The sequence below is a fragment of the Mus pahari genome, chromosome 22 (assembly GCF_900095145.1).
Source record: "Mus pahari chromosome 22, PAHARI_EIJ_v1.1, whole genome shotgun sequence".
NCBI classification, from domain to species: domain Eukaryota; kingdom Metazoa; phylum Chordata; class Mammalia; order Rodentia; family Muridae; genus Mus; species Mus pahari.
Window position 1 is genome coordinate 1,998,239 of NC_034611.1, and position 19,054 is coordinate 2,017,292.

Sequence of the window (19,054 nt, forward strand, 5' to 3'; positions counted from 1 at the left end):
TGACTGAGGTGGGATTGCTAGATTCTGATGATGGTGAGTGGTCTTGGTTTCTGTTAGTAACATTCCTACGTTTGCCTTTCACCATCTGGTGATCTCTGGAGTTAGTTGTTATAGTTGTCTCTAGTTGGAGCTTGTTCCTCCTGTGATTCTGTTAGCCTCTGTCAGCAGTCCTAGGAGTCCAGCTCTCTCCTGACTCTCAGAGGTCAGATTACTCTCTGCAGGGAAGCTCTCCTCTTGCAGGGAAGGTGCACAGAGGCCTGGCGTACAGATCTGCCTCCTTGCTGAAGATCTAGGCCCAAAACAGGGCCTGTCCCAGAAGATGTGTTGCCTCTGCAGATTATTCACTCACCAGCACAGACTAGCCACTGAGGGACCCTGGACACAATATGACTCTCTCACCTGCTCTGGCAGACAGAGCCCTCACAGGTGGCCACCTTTCCTCTGGCGAGGAANGTNCCCAAATTTCTGGAGCCCGAAACAGGGTCTGTCCCAGAAGTTAGGTTGCTTTTGTCTGTCCCGAAGCTGTGTAACTTCTGTGGTCCACACTTTTGCTAGCACAGACTGGAGCCTAAGCGAACCAGAGCAGAGATGGCTCTCCTGCCAGCTCAGGCCTTGAGACTCTTCCTGGGTGGACACCCCTCCTTGGGAGGGAAAGGCACTGGATTACTGGAGCCAGAAACGGGATCTTTCCCAGAAGCTGTGTCGCTTCTCCAGGCCACCCTCTCCCTGGCAGTGCACCGGAGCAAAGATGGCTCTCCTTCCGGCTCCTGGGTATAATTTCATACACTAAATAGTACATCTACATAGCTGCTTCAAAAAGTTTCATTTTCTGTTGGCCTCTTTGGGCATTTCCAATCTTTCAAATTAAAAAAAAAAAATCACTCATTTATAATCTGAGCTGTGCTAAGTACTTAGGATACAAACGCAAAGAGAAACCACCGTACATCGTGACTCCAGTCTATAATCTCAGCACTTCAGAGGCTGAGGCAGGAGCATCACCAACAATTCAAGCCTAGCCTGGGTGAGACCTTGTCTCAAAACAAACAATAAAATAAATAAAAGCAATTCCTGTCCATGCGGAATTTGAATATCCATAAATGATGCACTTTCTTAGAGATACGTTATTATACCAGTGATTCTCTATGCTTATTCTACTTCAGAATTATTCTGAAATTTTCAAACATACGGATGACTAGATACATCTGAAAACTGTTTAAGCTTTAGAATATGGCCAATATAGATGCATGCAGTTCAGAAGTAGAACTTAGTGTGCATTTATGAAGCAAAGAGCTGTTAAAAAGAAAATAACAAAACGGATAATGAGAAAATAGCCAAGAAAACCATACAGCATAGAAAGACAATGTGTGCTGAGGTGGAAAATAAGGCAGAGGTTGTGGGAAGCCAGTGCGACCAAGCCCCGTGATCCCTGTTTATCAAGAACCTGAGCCTGCGCACTTGGACAATCCTGTGCTGTCCGCCTGATGAGTCACTGGCCTATAACCGCGCGCCCTGGCTGAACTCTGATTGGATCCAGGAGAGGGGGGAAGGATTAGGTCAGAGGACCGATGAAAATCAAAAAACAGGATGTGCCCCGAGGGGAGGAAGGAGAATGCTGTTTTGAGAATGCTGTTTGAAAAAGGTGTTTGAGAAACTTTCCTTGGTGTTTATGTCATTTTTTCCCATCTCTGCTGGTCGGAGTGTGGGGTTGTGGCAAGAGGTACACTGTTACAGTATCTTTATTAGCCTGATGTCATCTCAGAGGGCTTACTGCTAAATACACTCACCTTTTCTAGTTCTTTCTGAACTCTTGGCTTATTGAACTCAGCTGGTCTGGCTCAAGCTCTCCAAGTGACCGACTTCAGTCTAGCTTCTGACTGAATTTCCCTGCTTGGCCTCATACTAACTTTGGCAGTATGCTCTACTCTTGTTGGCTTTCTCATTCTCGGGCTCATTTTGTCCTCACCTGTGTCTAGCTTGTTCTCTATGCATCTGTTTCTATAAAACTGTCCAAGTAAAACTGCTTCTCCTCCCTTCCCTCTCTCACTCCTTCTCCCTCCCTCCCCATCTATCTTTCTTTCAAGTTGCCTCTTTCCTGTCCTCGTGAGAGTTGGGCATATCCTATCTCTGACTCATTCTGTCAAATCTCTCATTCATCACTTTGTCTATCCCCCAAATAGATTTCACTTTCAAACACGGCTGCTTCCTTCTACAAACTAACTTTACTTTCACTGTTTGGGAACAGAGGTGTACACAAAGAATGTGTCTGTATTTCACTCAAATTATACTGTAATTCAGAACGTGTTGACATTCTAGCTGGCTCAATCATACAGACCTAAAACATTTTGGGATGTGATCTCTTGTCAGAGCAGCTATATTGCTGAATTAAAATTCTTCTACAATTTATAAAAGATATTCTTACTAATAAGTAAAGGTCATCAGGCTATCATCCTTGCTCTCTAAAGTTGGCCCAGAAACCTAGGAAAGGGCACAGCTAGAAAGTGGGAGAGGCAGATGCCAGGACCCTTAAAAACCACTTACTGGTTGTCTCAAAGAAAAGTTCATCTCAGCAGACAGCATGATCCTGTACCCAAAGACCCTAATAACTCACCATGAAACACTTAGATTTGATAAATACATTTAGTGAAATAGTAGGATATAAAATCTAAGTGCAAAATTTAGTAACTTTCCCTTATATCAATAAGTTTGTTGAGAAAGACACAAGGAACAAAAGTCTGGTTCATGGTAAAGTACCTAGGAATAAACCTAACTCAGAGGAAAGATCTAGAAAATAAAAAATTAAGATGCAAAAGAGAGCTGGGCAGTGGTGGTGCACACCTTTAATCCCAGCACGTGGGAGGCAGAGGCAGGTAGATTTCTGAGTTTAAGGCCAGCCTGGTCTACAGCGTGAGTTCCAGGACAGCCAGGGCTACACAGAGAAACCCTGTCTCGAAAAACTGAAAAAAAAAAAAAAAAAAAAAAAAAAGATGCAAAAGAGGTTGAAAGGTTGAAGACACCAGAAGATGAAAAGACTTTCCATACTTAGGGATTGACAGAATACTGTAAAAATGGCTATTTTTATGAAAGTGATCTACAGATTCGCTGCAATCAATCAAAATCCCACTTAGATTTTTCATAGAACTGGGAAAAAATTCCCTAAAATTTTTGTGGAAAAACCAAAGTCCTCAAATAGCAAAAGCAATAGTAAACAGAAGGAGCAATGTGATAGAGATCAATCACATAAACATCTTCCCTCTAACTAAGAAAACAGGTAGAAAAATGTAAAATCACATTGTATAGGACAAGGAGCAAGCATGGAACAAAGACAAGGCAAGACAAACTTCTGAAGAGAGCCTCCTTGGAGGCAAACTGCTACTTTGTACCTGACTTCTTTCCTGGTTTTATTTTGGATGGCATCTCAAGATCTGGTAAAGCAGGCAGTATTTTACAGGGAAGGAAAAATAAGAAAAGCTTCTGACCGTTTCCTTATCATTAGGTTGGTGGACTGGAAAACTAAAGAAATTCAAAACACACAACTTGCCTTTCCCTAAAGGGCATTGGCTAAGTTCTGCAAGAGGCCTGGACATTCCTAATCTCAGATCTTATGAAATTAAGAGTAAGCCCCTGTGCTTTGGAGCTGTGGCAAAAGGACTATGAGATTCTGGGCAGCTTGGAACACATAAAAGTAACTCTTCTGAGATGAGAAACCTGCTATAAACATATTTTCCCCCTGAGATACTGTTGCATTTTATAGCTCTGTGGGGCTGGAGACTGAAGTCAATATGGCACCCACTAGCTACTTATAAGCACTTAGCAGTCATAATGCAACTAATCCAAACATATATGCTTTATCATAAACTTTAAGTCTATAAAATGTAGTCCTCCCACTACATCTGAATCACCTGGGAGCTAAATTCATAGTGAGGCAGAATGACTCTACTGTTTTAAGACACTCTTTAAAACATAATCTGAGGCAGGCTAAAGTTTGAGAGTCACTGTTCTAGAAAGATAAAATTATATTTGCTTGCTTTAGATATGCTTATGTGTATGACATATGCAAGCAGACACACCTTCTCAACCCCTAAAACAGGAAAATATGATTATCAGTTTTCCATGTGTTATATTTAGAAATGAGTTAAAAGATTTCTAAATATAAAATAAAAATTTATACTTACCAAGGGCCTTTCCAGCTGCAACTCTTGTCAAAAACTGACATATATACACAGTTTTCAATTGGTAAGCTGTAAGACTGTGTAGTCCATGAATAATAGCTAAAAAAATTTTTTAAAAACCTTTTATTAAAATATTATCACAAACTAGTACACCTACTGTGTAGACACAATACAGTGTTAAATATTAGTTTATAAACAGTAATAGCTATTCTTAGTTCTCTACTTGACTACATGTGGAATTAACTAAAACCTAACAATGGCTGGGAACATCTGAGAGTTATTTTTTGCTTACCTGGATCACCTGAGGTGGGAAGTGCTTCTACTTGGGAATTTGAAGTGGGAGACAAACCTTTAATCCGGATCTTTTGAGGAGGAAGACTCACCTCCAATCTGGGCCACACCTTCTGGTGGAAGTCTATATAGAGGACATGGAGGAGGGGTGCTCCCCCTTTCCCCACTTACTCCCACTCTCAGGAACAAGTCCATTCCTTCACTGACAGTGGAGTCTACTTTGGGATTCTGGCATATACTGAAGACATCAAGCATCACAGACCGAACATTACTGGGTTCTTAAAAAGTTGTTACTCAAGAGAACCCTAATACTCAACAAAAACTGATCACAAATTTAAAACTGTAGCTTCTAATTAATTTTTTTAAAAATCTGAAAAAAGTTGTAATATTACTGTTCTAACAAAACATAACTCAAATGTGAAACAGATACTCAAAATTGTTTTTACAAGTAGTACCAAGAGTCACATCTAAATTATAAAATGTATCAAATCACTACTTTGAAATTTAAACCATGAAGTTCTTTGTATTTTAGGAAATAGTATATATATGTCAAGGTTTCCATTGAACTTGTTCAATTCATAATCAACTTTAAAACATTTATTTCTTAAATATTTGAACAAACACAAAGATGCACTTGGTAGTGAACATGTACAGTGGTTAAGCCAACCATATTCCTGGATCTCTCACCAACACACAGGCCAGAAGACAAACTTGGGTCTCAGTTTTCAGGCACTGTCAAACATTTTAAACATTTAAACAAAAGGTTGGTTTATTTTTATTTTATGAATATGGGTATTTTACCTCCATGTCTGTCTGTGTAACGTGTATACAGTGTCTGCTGAGGTCAAAAGAGGAAATTTGATCCCCTAGAGTTTAAAACTTTGCCACGTGAATGCTAAAAATCAAACCCGGGTTCTCTGGAAGTCCAGTTAGTCCTCTTAACTGCTGAGCCATCATCTCTTCTGCGTCCCTTCCTCCCCAGGCTTTGGGTTTTGGCCTTCCACTGGCCTAAAGCTTGCCAAATTAGGTTAGGCCAGGGGTCAGTGAACCCTAGCCACCTGTCTGTCTTCCCAGTGCTGCTGTAAGTATCCGTGTGTTAAACTTTTTTGTATGGGATCTGGGGATCAAACGCAGGTTCCCTGGCTTGCACCGGCATCCAGCCCCTTCTTCAATTTTTCTATATTCATCTGTTACAGTTTGGCTCCAGAAGGAGGGGGTAGCAACTGGGCTGGCTCCCTTTAAAACAAACAAACAAACATTCCGTCCCGGGGACACGGAAGGCGTGGGGGCGGGAGCGAGGACGCCCAGGAAACAGGAAGCGGCCGGTTTCCGCCCGGGTGCGTCCCCCGGCCCGCAGCCCGCACTCACCCTCGGCGCTGTCCCGAGTACGACGGAAGTCCTCGGAGCGGCCGTCGCGGAAGGCTCGGCAGAGAGACAGGCAGAGGAAGTCGAGCATCCAGCCCGCAGCCACGGCCTCCGCCTCCGCCACAAGCGCCGCGTTCTCCTCCTCTCTCGGGGTCCCCAGCTGCATCGGGCACTGGAGCAGTTCCGCGTCGTCTCCCACTTCCTCCTTCTCTGGAGAATCCGAACCTGTCCGGGCCGCTGAGGAGACGGCCTCCGCCATGTTAAACCGAAAGCGCGCGTCGCTCCTCAGCCGGCGCCCTGCGCTGATTTGCTCGCGACGGGCGTGGATGTCAGCCAATCGCATCGCTAGGATGGGCTAATGGCTCGAGCTTGGCTTCCGATTGGCTGGGACCTGCTACATTCCCTGTCAATCTGAGGCCAGGCGTTTTGGATAGTGTAGCTTCTGGATGGTAGGCTGCGATAAATTTTTAAAAATGCCATCAGCGCTGGAAACAGTCAGGGTAGTTAAAACGGGGAGGTTTCTGCCTGCAGATTTTGACTGCATGGCACTGCGCGTCTATAATCCCAGCAGCACTCGGGAGGTGGAGACAGGAAGATTAGGAATTAGAGCCATCTTCAGGTACAGAGCCTAGGTCAGCCTGGAGCACTTGAGCCTTAGGGCAGCAGCAGCAAAGGAAATTTAAACTTGTCGCCATAAACATGAGTATTTAACCCTGTTACACTGTAATCACACTGAGTGTCTTTCTATCCTAAATGTGAAATTGTATTGAAATCTGGGGTTATTAAAACTGAAATTGCTGGGCTCTGCTTTTTCGCTAGGGTTTTCTGACTGCGGTGAGCGGGTAGGATGGTGCTGACCCTGGAATTGGCAAGTCTAGTCAGTTCCCCACGGATGCTGAGACTGTTAGTCCCAGGACCATATTTTGATCACTATTACGGTACAATGTTTGCATTGACCATGACGGTGTATTTCCACCAGGCTCTAGTAAATATTATTTGGGGGTTCTATCCCACCTTTGACCATTTAGTTCCCAAATAAAAGACTCAAAACCTATATATTTATAATAAGCCTTTAAGCACTAGAGCTACACAGATATCAACTTTCTATGTGATTTGTTTATTTTCCTGTCAATAACCCCATTAGCCACGTTCTGCCTGTCCCGTTCCTACTTCATCACTCTGGCCTTCATGGCCATGCACTCACGATCCACTTACCCCATGGCGACTTCTTCCGTCTTTCCCTCTTCTCCTCATGGTCTCTCTAGAGACCCCAAGTCCAGGACCTCCAGCCCCACTACCTCTCTTCTGCCCAGCTACAGATCCTCATGTATACCAGCTTTTGTTGTGTAAACCTTGTGTGATGGTTTGATTATGCTTGGCCCAGGGAAGTGGCACTATTAGGAGGTATGGCCTTCTTGGAGTGGGTGTGGCCTTTTTGGAGGAAGTGTGTCATTGTGGGGGTGGACAATGAGACACTCCTCGTAACCATGTGGGAGGCAGTATTCTAGAGGCCTTCAGGTGAAGATGTAGAACTCTTAGTAACTCCTGCACCATGCCTGTCTAGATGTTGCCATGCTCTCACCTTGATGATACTGGACTGAACCTCTGAGCCTGTAAGCCAGCCCCAGTTAAATGTTGTCCTTAAAAGAGTTGCCTTGGTCATGGTGTCTGTTCACAGTAGTAAAACCCTAAGACCCCTTGCCCCTCATCCCTAATTGGTTAATAAAGGTGTATAGTCCAGTGGAGTTGCCTGATCTTCTAACTATTCCTCACATGGTCCAAGGTTGTTCCCTGAGACAGCGTCTTTATGCTTGTCACTTGATCTGACTTGATGGTTCTTCAATCATGGATTTCTATCCAAATTTACTTTATTCAGATGGCATCTTGAACACTCCATTTGGATCCCATCTGAATTAGTTATATTGTATTTGTCACTAAGGGATAACATAGGTGTGTTTATTTAGGTGCTGGGATCAAGACTGACAGTATTGATACTTTCTTGTTTTTTTGCCAATCTTTTATTAAAAAGTCAGATCCATGAAAGAAGGTACATTATGCAGACATGATGGCCATTCTTGGTTGTACATTACGCATACATGTTGGTTATTCTTGGTTGTCAACTTGACTACATCTGGAGGATACACATGTCAGGGATTTCTGCTTAAATTGAAGTAGGTAGGTCCATTTCTAACCCAGATCTTTAAAGCAGCACTATATATGCCTTTATGCCTAACCTTGATGGGGAAGACACAATTTAGTCTGGGCCACACATAGTCCTGTCATGGAAGAAAGAAGCCTTTACCCTTTGCCTGTTTGCCCGCATTTTGCTAGCAAGTCCATTCCTTCACTGGCATTAGAGCCTACTGCAAGTGTATATTGAAGTCCAACTGGCACATTTATCCATGTGGACTGAGCAGCTACTGGATTCTTGGACTTTCCATTCACAACCAGCCACTGTTGAATTAGCTAGACCACAGCCTGTAAGCCGTTCTAATAAATCATATATATATACATTACATATAATAAATCCCATATATAATCTATAAATTCTGTTACTTTAAAGAACTCTCCCTAATTTAGTATGTCTTATTTATACTTAATGTCTAGAAAAGTAAGAGTCTCATGAAAACATGTGTCACATTTTTCTATAGTCAAGGATAAAAGTTGATACTTGAAAGAATAGAAAACAGTCGGTCATGGTGGTCCATGTGAGTTTGAGGCCAGCCTGGTCTACAAAGAAAATTCCAGGTCGGTCAGAGCTAGAGAAACCCTGTTTTTGAAAAACAAACAAACAAACAAAAAACAGAATGGAAAACATCTGTTTTGTTTTGAGGCAGGATCTTACTCTCTAGCTCCGTCTGACCTGATAATGATAATTCATTATGTAGATCAGGGTGGCCTCAAACTTGTGCAGTCTGTCAATGCCCTAGAGGTAGTGGGACCTGGGCGAATCAGCTGATAAATGAGGCAGACTAAATTCTCATGCAGTAGCCAACTTTATTCAGAGCACCAGACAATTCAGACTCAGAGTTAAGACTCAGAGTTCACACAAGTAAAGTGACAATCACAAGGACAAGCTGCACGTGGTAAAACATGTTTTTACATAGAGGCACATAAGCAAATAGCAATAGCCCGTTGTAAGGAATAATCTGAAGTCACCTCTCATCCTGCTACACCTAGGACACAATACACAGTTCAAGACCAATTTCATGTTTTTGAAGAAATTGAAGTCTTTAGACTCCTCCTCCTCCTTCCTCTTCTTCATCCTCTTATTTATCATTATTGTTCTCGTAGTTTTCACAGACACTCAGAATTCTCCTTACATTCTTGGACTGTGTTCTATCATCCAAGTCTTTATTTTTTAATAACAAGATATCCAGAAAGGTTTTGATTAGATAAATCCAATTGTCATCTGATGCATGTATATCCTATAAGCAAGCAAATTATAAACTTAATGATTATTAAAACTTTGAAAACATTGTTTACAATACCCTGTCACCAAGAACAGTTATTCAAACTATTACTATTGGCTACATTAATATATTGATCAGAAAAATGTAGGGAATAGCTGGAGACTAAACCCATATGATTAGGTTCAGGTGTCTTGTAAAATATAAGTCCATATTTGCCTTTAATAGGAATATAAATGTTACGTGTTATGCAAGTAGGAAATGATTTAAATCCCAGGAAAAATTAAATGCGGTCCCTTCTCCAGATGAATAAATGATTCTATTATGGCCCCACAGTCCAGCCATAAACATAGAATCTTTAGTAAAGGTAGCAGAAGGTGGATCCACTCAAATTACAAGTTGAAGTAAAGGAGGCTAAGGAACATAAGGCCAATACACATCTTCAGAGGCACTCACTGCAGATGCCTGGGTCAAATCGTCAGAGAATATTCTTAAGTGACATAGAACATTATATGTTTTGTAGAGAATATCTTCTCTCTTGGTGCATGGAGCCTTAACTTGACCGTAGGTGGGCAGACTTGACATCTGATGATTCGGTCACTGTCTCCTTTTGCCCTTCACTGGAGGTCTTTCTGGTGGTTTCCACCGTCTCCTTGCCCTGTGCTGACTGCCATCCTGGATGGTCTGGTGCTGTAGAAGGCGTTGGAGAGGAATTCACAGTGGACCCATCTGAAATAGCAGATGCATACCCCGTCCCAATTTTCTTCTGGAGAAGTGAAAATAGGTCAAGGTAATAGTGCATTAGCTTACTTCCTTCTGCAATAAAGCCAGGGAGGTTAAAGTATGCACAAGTATGAATCTATTGCTAGAAATAACCCTACAAGATAAGCAGAAAGTAAAACAATATTTAATGGTTTATGAGTTAAGCACAATAGATGAATCAAAACAGTTCTACCTGTTGGGCTGAGGAAAGGGAAGTATTAATAGATTGATGAATGTCTGGACCTCGCATCTCTCCTAGATCATTTGATAAGCCATCAATAAAATAAATATCTGCCAATGGAATGGGAGAAGGTTGGACAATTTTTGTAATTACAACTTGTGTTGGTGAGAGAATCCTATAGCTTACCAGCTGGATAATTGTGGGACAAGGGGCCAGCACAGACAGCTTGGTCTCCAGTGGAGCTTAGGTCTTGAACTCTGGTGAGCCCCGGTGGGCATTCGCTCATGTCTCCTGAACCCCTGGCTCCTGTTGAAGTTACCACCCCCACAACCCCTACAGGAGAGGAGTGTAGCTATCAGTCATGTAGACAATGCTTCTGGCATTCTGGCTAGACTCCGCCCCACAGTTACCTAGCAACAGCAAGATAGCCCAGGCCACTATAAGAGGGGCTGCTTGGCCCCACCTCTCTCTCTCTCTCTCTCTCTCTCTCTCTCTCTCTCTCTCTCTCTCTCTCTCTCTCTCTCTAAGCTTTACTTCTCTTACTCTCTAGCCTTCTTCTCCTTCTTTCTTCTTTCTCTAGCCTTCTTCTCCTTCTTTCTTCCCCCTTCTCTCCACGTGGCCATGGCCAGCCTTCCCTTTCTTTTTCTACCTTCTCTCTTTCTCCCTGCCTTTCTACAATAAAGCTCTAAAACCATAGACTGTCTCTGACCATCAAGGCCCGGAGTGCTTGAACTATGGCATAGGCTTTCACTTATTGAGCTGTGTCTAACCTCCTGACAGAAGGTCTTCCCATGCTGCAGCCATGGACCGGGCTCTCACATGCGTGAGAACCACCCAGCGGCCCCCCTCTCCCCTTGCCCTTTCTCTCTGGAGCCGAGTGCTGCCCGGGGGTGTGGGTGGGGTGGGTGGGAGGGGCTATTCTGTTCTCAGCTTCTCCGCCTATCCAGTGTGGGATGCCTGAGGCTGAGAACCTGGTACATGTAGCCCTTGTAGTGGCTTAACACAGCCAGATGCCCACCCGGGGCAGTGTGGAAAGCGAGCGCAGTCCTCCTGTGTCTAACCGCCCAGAGCACCGGAACTCTGGCGGGATGTGGGTTCTTTCCCACTCCCCTCTTTTCCACACACCCACAGCCCCACAGATAATGATTTAATCTGAAAATGAAAATTGAAAATCTATTAGAGCCTATAATGCTCTTAAAAACTGATTGTTGGTTAAGGCTAATATAATAATACAGCAAGATCAAATCCATGAAATTGTTGACATAGGGTCCTCTCCTGACTTACTAACTGAGCAATAATAATAAGGTAAGCAGTTAGTATTTTTCTGGCCCTAATAGTGTGAATAGATCCATTCCAAAGGTTTATCCTGTTGTGCTATAATATCCACAGGAGACAATTCAGTGGGGGAAATCAGTGAAAGATTCACACAATATATAAATGCCTCCTTTAACCTGGATTCAAAAAGCTGCAGTTATTTTTTTCTTGACTCTCAAGATAATACAGGAGGATTGTCCAACATTGTCTTTCCTTCTAGGGTTTTAAATAGATTGGTTAGTACAAAATAAGGTAAACATTTTGATTTTGCTGAAATTGCAATGGAAATGCCAAGTGCCTGAGGCCTGGCAGGGATTTGTAAGCGTTTCCTTTCCCCTGCCATGCCCTACTTTGCTGAGGTTATAAAGTTAACATTTTCATAGGCTGACCTAAATCCTCCTCAAAATATGGAGAGAATTCAAGATTAGATTGATGGTCAAATTCCTCATCCCATGCGCCAGTGTCATTATCAGGCAATGGAGGATGTGTATTTACAGGAGGCTCCAGTAACAGAACTGAGGGAGTCTACACTGGCAGAGTTATTGGTAGTGCTATTTTTACTTTCATTTTTGCCTGAATGGGTAAGATTTTTTTTTTTGCCTCTTTTACTAATTTTTAGGTTTGATTATCCAGTGTATATTCATTCAAGGAATTAGCCATCTCTTCCTCATGATTATAATCCTCCTAGCCTTCCTTAAGTATTTTATTAACAGTTTAAACTAATGCCCAAGTAACTCAACATTGAACAGATGTCGACGTCTAGTGTATTGTGGTCCCAAGGGTAGGGCTGCATTAACAGGGCACAGCGGGTACATAGCCACAGTCAGCCAAATGCACAGTTTATTCAAAGTTTCAGCATCTTTTATACAAGAGGCAGAATAAAGATTATCCCATCATTTCCAGTTCACATGAGGTGCTGATTGCCTCGCAATGGCTTATCTTGGTTCAAAGGGACCCAGACCTCTTTGCAGGCTTTGGAAATCTGTCTGTAGCCGACTCTTAGATGTGTTGCTTCTTATAATAAAAACAAAGTTACTTTTTTATGAGAGAGAGATATGAAGGCCACTTCCTCAGGTCTGCAGCTTATTGGAAGAACACTAGGGTCCTCTGCTTGAGGAAGTGTACTTCCTTGGTTTCAGTCAGCTGAGAATGACAAACACCCTAGGTTCGATCAAAGCTAGCAAGCTGAGAACAGTGTCCTATGCTGTTTCTCTACAAACAGGATCCTTGTTTATATGTCTTTTCAATACTCTATTGAATTCTTTCCCATACTTCCTTTTCTTAAAGTTCCTTCTTCTGGAAACCAAGGATTGTCATCAAAAACAACTTGCAAGGAACACAATAGTTGTGATAATACTTGTGAGCCTTCTTTCTTTAAAAACCTATGCACAAGCTTGACATAAGGCAAGCCTTGCCTGTTTTCTGCCCCATTCTTCTCACTCCCTCCTGAGAGGCTCCTCACTCTCTTATAAGGACTTCAGAATTCATGGGTCCACTTACTTTCCACTCGAGAGAATGACAGTGGGACCCAGAGAGTGAGCTAATCCATGAGGCAGACCAATAGCCAGCCTTATTCAGAGCATCAGACATGTTATACCCTGAGGCTTGAGAAGAGGCACTTGAAAAAACTGGGCCATCACAAAGACAAGCTGCTTGTGGTAAAAGCACGTTTTCTCATACAGACAAATAACAAATAATAGCCAGTTGTAATGAATAATCTGTGGTGAATTTACTCCTATCTGCTATACCTGGCCAGGGCATAAAAACACATTTCAAGAACAGTTTCACGTTTTTGAAGAGCTGAGGTCACAAGACTTTTGTTTTCTTGGGGTTTTCTCACAGGAAATCACACAACTACTCACTCTATTCTTAGACCAGACCCTATTTGGGCAGCAGTCCTCCTGTTTCTGTTTCAAAAATTCTGAGATTGTTGTCTTGAGCCAGAGGTCAACCTTACCTTCTTTAGTTCTCCACTACCTTGGTTTTTGCCTCACCTATGATAGCTGGGCAGTGAGCGTCAAGGATCTGCCTGGCTCTGCCCCGCCCCCAGTCACAAGACCCTACCATACCTGGCTTTCCTACGTGGGCGTTGGGAATTTCACTCAGATTCTCTGCTTGTGCTGCAAGCATTTTATCGAGTGAGCCATCTCCCCAGTCCCAAATCATTCCTATTAGTTAAAACTTTCACATGATTTGAAAGTTTAAAATTTCAAATTATGAGATTCACCTTTAAAAATTAAATAGGTCAGATATGGCTGTGCATAGCTGTAATCCCAGCACTGTGGAGGCAGAAGCTGCACCTTACCTCAGGAACAAGCCAGTTGACCAAATGACCAATGAGGGATTTGAATATAGCTCCATGTTTGAGTGCTAGCTAGTACATGGCAAGTTCAAGACCCAGGACCACAACAAATAAACACAAATACTGTAAGACTTTGCTGTGCTTATCCACAGAAAATAGAACCTTCAATGCAACTTCTGCTTTTCTTCATTTATTTACTTTACATTCCAACCTCAGTTTCTCCTCCATCTTCCCCTCCCAGTGCTGTTGTCTACCTCCCCCCATTTCTCCAATCACCCCTTCTCCTTTTCTCTTCAAAAAAGGGAAGGCCTCCATGGACAACCAACTAGCCAATCAAGTTCCAGTAAGACTAGGTAAATCTTCTTCTATTGAAGCTCCAAAGACTGTTGGAGACAACTCCTCCTCCTCCAACTGTTAGGAGTCTCATAGTAAGATCAAGCTACACAACTATAACATATGTGCAGAGGGCCTAGGTCAGCCCCATGAAGACTCCTTGGTTGTTGATTCAGTCTGCGGATTCCTATGATCCCAGGTTAGTTGATTTTGTAGGTTTTCTTGGGGTGTCCCTGACCTCTTTGTCTCCTAAAATCCTTCCTCTCCTTCTTCCACAGAATTCCCCAAGCTCCACCTAAATATCTGGCTGTGGGTCTCTGCATTTGTTTTCATCAGTTGCTGGGTGAAGCCTCTCAACTGACAGTTATGCTAGGCTCCTGTCTGCAAGTGTAGCAGAGTGTTATTGCAGGGTTAGGGGTAGGGTCCCTCTCATGGAATGGGTCTCAAGTTAGACCAGTCATTGGTGGGCCATCCTCTCAATTTCTGCTCCACCTTTACTCCTGTACATTTTGTAGGCAAGACAAAATGTAAGTCAGAGGTTTTGTGGTTGGATTAGTATCCCAATCCCACCAGAGATGGCCAGTTCAGGCTCCATATTGCTAGGATCACACTCACAGATTCCTAGAAGTTTCCATTACCCTACATTTCTAGCTCATACCAGCAGTGTCCCATCCCCCATTGCAATTTTTGCTACTTTCTGTATGAGAGGTTGTACAGAGTCCCTTGGGCCAGATGTTAGTGCTGATAGTAATGGTCATATCCAGCACTCTTTTAGTCTATTTGAACAATTATAACAAAATACCACAGGCTGGATCAAGTATGAACAATAGAAATTTGTTCCTCACAGTTATGAAGGCTAGAAAAGCTTCAGCTATGTGTCTGATGAGAGCTCACTCTCTTCCTGCGTCCTCACATGGTGGGTGGGCAACCAGCTCCTTGTGACCTTGTGTTTATAAGGACACTAATTCCATCCATGATGGTGAACCTCTTAATCACTTAATCATTTCCCAGAAGGCCCTAACTATTTTTTTTAATTTATTTTTTTAAAATAAATTAAATTTATTTATTTATTATATGTAAGTACACTGTAGCTGTCTTCAGACACTCCAGAAGAGGGCGTCAGATCTCATTACAGATGGTTGTGAGCCATCATGTGGTTGTGGGATTTGAACTCAGGGCCTCCAGAAAAGCAGTCAGTGCTCTTAACCACTGAGCCATCTCTCCAGCCCTTAAAATTTATTTTGTTCATGAGACTGAGTCAATATATAGTCCAGCATTGCGATGAAGTCCAGATTCCCCACCTCAGCTCTCTGCGTAATTGGATTATACATGTGGGCCACCACGTACCACAAAGGTCTCATGTTGTAATACTCCACTGAACATCAGGTTCCCTCATATGAATTGGGGGTAGGGAAGACCAGCATTGTGACTATATAGCATATTTCTAACATTTGTTGTATGACTAATACATGCCAGATACTTTTCTAAGTGTGTTATATGTATAATAAAAATATGTGTACCCTTATATAGAACATAAGAGTGTCCTTATCTATCTACACCCTTTCAAATTCATCCTGCAGAAAAAGTATACTATATATAATTTCATGTATATATTACATATATTTTATGTTCATAAAAGCCTGTCATGAAAACCCTATATTCTTATGAAGTGGAAGTTGAAAATGTTAACAGGGGAAAACATCAAGCAGTACATTCTTGAGAGGTGGTGGGACCACTTACATGTATATAACTATGCTGACAATATTTAGAAACAAGTGACTTTTCTAATAATCACTGATGTCATGTAAGTCCCCCAAGCCACTAAAAGCTGGGAAGCACAGAAATTCTGCTTTTAATTTTCATCCATCTCCTTTGTTTTAAAATCTTGAGTTCCTATGTCTCAATCCATAGCCATGCTAATCATTGAAGGGATATCTGTCTAAATATGGATAATACCTAGTTTATTTCATTACCCTCGTCAAGGCTAAAGGCCCAAACATAAGAATAACGGGCATCTTACTCCCCATGTTTCTGTTTTGTTCGTTAACGCAGCATCTTCTGTAACCGAGGCTGGTCTCAAGCTTCCTAGGTAGTTAAGGACGACGCTCTTACCGCTGCTCTCCAGGATTACTGGTGTGTGCGGCCATGGTCCCTGTCTGTTGAGCTGGGATTAAGCCCAGGAGTTGAGGGACGCCAAGCAAACATCCTACCAACCAAGCTCCGTCTCTAGCCCAGCTGCCAACGTTTATTATGTACTCTTGAAGTCCTACAGAAAGTTACGTGGAAGCCTCCAGTCTGTTGTAAACCTGTATCATCACGAGACAGCAGAGCCCCACAGACAGGCCTGACAGGACCAGTTCCAAGCAGGAGAAACTCCGGGATGGGAACAGGTTGTCCCTGTCGTAGGACTCTAACCTCAAGTTCTAGGAAATGGGTCTTTCGTTTGCTTTTCGCTTTTTTTGTGTTGTAATAATTCAAGAGTTTCTACCTTATCTTTGATCATTTATTTCCAGTTAAAAGACACAAAACATTTTCATTTATAACAAGCCTCAATAACACTAGAGCTGGGCAGATAGTAGCCCTCTAAATTAATTTGTCTACTGTCCTGTCAATAACCTGGAGATATAACTCGCCATGTTCTGTCCAGGCCACTTCTCAAAACTCAAACCTGGAAACTAAAGCCCCGCCTGCCTCTCTTCTGCCAAGCTACAAGGTACAGACATCTTCATTGATCAATCAGAGATAACTTGGGGGGGGGCAAGGTTATATGACATCACTTGGTAAATGGGAGGATTCCTAGTCCCTGGGGGCAACCAGACCTTGGAGGCCAGTATTTTTAGCATTACACTACATAGCAGCAGATCGAACCTCAACATTTTTGTTTATGGTAATTTACAATTTTATTGATTATTTTTAAAATCTGAGGTGGGAGTCTGAAGTTGTCCCATATGTGGAGAGTCAGAGAGCCATTGCAGGGATGTAGAAAGGTCTAGAAGAAACATTTTGGCAGAGACTACAACAAAAAAGGCAGTGTCTCTGTTCCTTTTTTCAAGGTTTCTGGGAAGGGATACGACGTAAGATGGAGTTACGGTGGTTATGCTTCTCTGTGTTTATGGATGATGCTGAGCCTGGGACGATGCTGAGCCTGAGACAATGCTGAGCCTGGGACGATGTTGCTGAACCTGGGACGATGTTGCTGAGCCTGGGACGATGATGCTGAGCCTGGGATGATGCTGAGCCTGAGACAATGCTGAGCCTGGGACGATGATGCTGAGCCTGGGATGATGTTGCTGAGCCTGGGACGATGCTGAGCCTGTGAGGCTGTTCTCTCCCACACCCCCTCAGTCAGTAAGAGCTTTTTCAGGCCATCCAGAGCAGATTTGATAATGACCAACCAGACTGCTTGGTTTTATAGCTGCAAGGACTTAGCTGTATGCACTCCTTGCTCCCTCCCCATGCTTTCCTGTATGTAAGTCACTGCTCTGTCAGTACTTAGAAGATGGGTGGAAACCCTTGCTTCCTGTGTTCCTGTACAGCTATGCTGATTAAAACCCTTCCCTCAGTGTAACCACATTACTTCTGCTTCTTTTCTCTGCAGAGTATGGACAAGCCTAGTATGTTGGGAGACCAGGAGTTGGTACTCTGGTTAACTCTTTAGCCAACTGCTTCTAACCTAAAACAAAAATCTAAATCTAAGCCTTTAGGTCAAGCCTTTAATCCCAGAAGTTTAGGCTAAGGTTACTGAGTGAGGCTCCATCTTAACTGCTTCTCCACCCTCCAATATATATAAACAGACATACATATACATATGTTAATATTTCTTTATCCTTTTATAATCACATTATTATTTTCTCTACTTCATAAGTTTGAGATATATAAACTCATTTTAAAACTAAAACTATTCAGAGTGCCATGGAACTTAACAACTCTAAATAGCATTTCTCTCAAACTGTCTTTTCAAGTTCTTCACTGACAAAACTGAATTGGCTGTTTTTTTTTTTTTTTTTCAGTTTTAGTGGTGCATTTATTTGGCCAGTAGAGGTCGCCATACAGTGAACTATTTGGTTAAACCACTATGTGGTATAATTTCCTCCACATAAAGTTTTTCTTCAGTCCCCCCTCCCAATCTGTGAAATTCCTTCTTTCATTCCTCCTTATCTTCTATAAGCCCAAGATGGAAAGAACTGAGTCAGGGTAAATGTGAGGCCTTAAGGTCCAAAGGGCTGGTTTGCAAGTGACTGTGCAAATAGAAGTAACTTTGTGAAAGTGGCTCTGCTCTGGGGATATATATATATATATATATATATATATATATATATATATATATATGTGTGTGTGTGTGTGTGTGTGTGTGTGTGTGTGTGTGTATACATACGTATGTATATGTATATGTATATGTATATGTATATGTATATGTATATGTATATATAAAATTTGGCTTTTTGAGACAGGGTTTCTCTGTGAAGTCTTGGCTGTCCTGGAACTCACTCTGTAGACCAGGCTGGCCTAGAACTCAGAAATCTGCCTGCCTCTGCCTCCCGAGTGCTGGGATTAAAGGCATGTGCCACTATGCCCGGCTGCTCTGGGTTTTATAATCTATTCTGATTTCAAAATGCTCTCCACAGAGTCCTGTCACACCTGTTGAGGTGAGACCATGAGAGCCAGCGATTGAGGAACACAGATGCACTTAATTACAGGAGGGGTAGCCCCCGTGAGCATGGGCCACACTTCCACGATTGGGTTGCAGTGTGAGACCTATCTTTGGAATGCTCATTTGCATCAAGGCTGCTTTTCTCCACCCTAAAAGACATAGACAGTTTACCTCTCTTGTTGGATATTTCACGTTCCAGTAACAGAAAGAATCCATTTTATTTTAATTTTAAAGAGAACTTTAAAATGTCTTAAAAAAAAAAGATTTATTTATTTA

General features: G+C 42.4%; 1 protein-coding gene across 1 annotated transcript in view; it reads right to left on the reverse strand.

Annotated features, from left to right (window-relative positions):
• Terf1 (telomeric repeat binding factor 1) overlaps positions 1-6,104 on the reverse strand; it is a 27,180-nt gene extending 21,076 nt beyond the window's left edge. Inside the window, exons 1-2 of the mRNA XM_021222299.2 lie at positions 5,829-6,104; positions 4,173-4,268 (exon numbers count right to left, since the gene is read on the reverse strand). Of these exons, the coding sequence (XP_021077958.1) occupies positions 4,173-4,268; positions 5,829-6,084 (352 nt within the window). The 5' untranslated portion in view covers positions 6,085-6,104. The remainder of the gene's footprint in view (positions 1-4,172; positions 4,269-5,828) is intronic.
• Between the last annotated feature and the right edge of the window lie 12,950 nt (positions 6,105-19,054).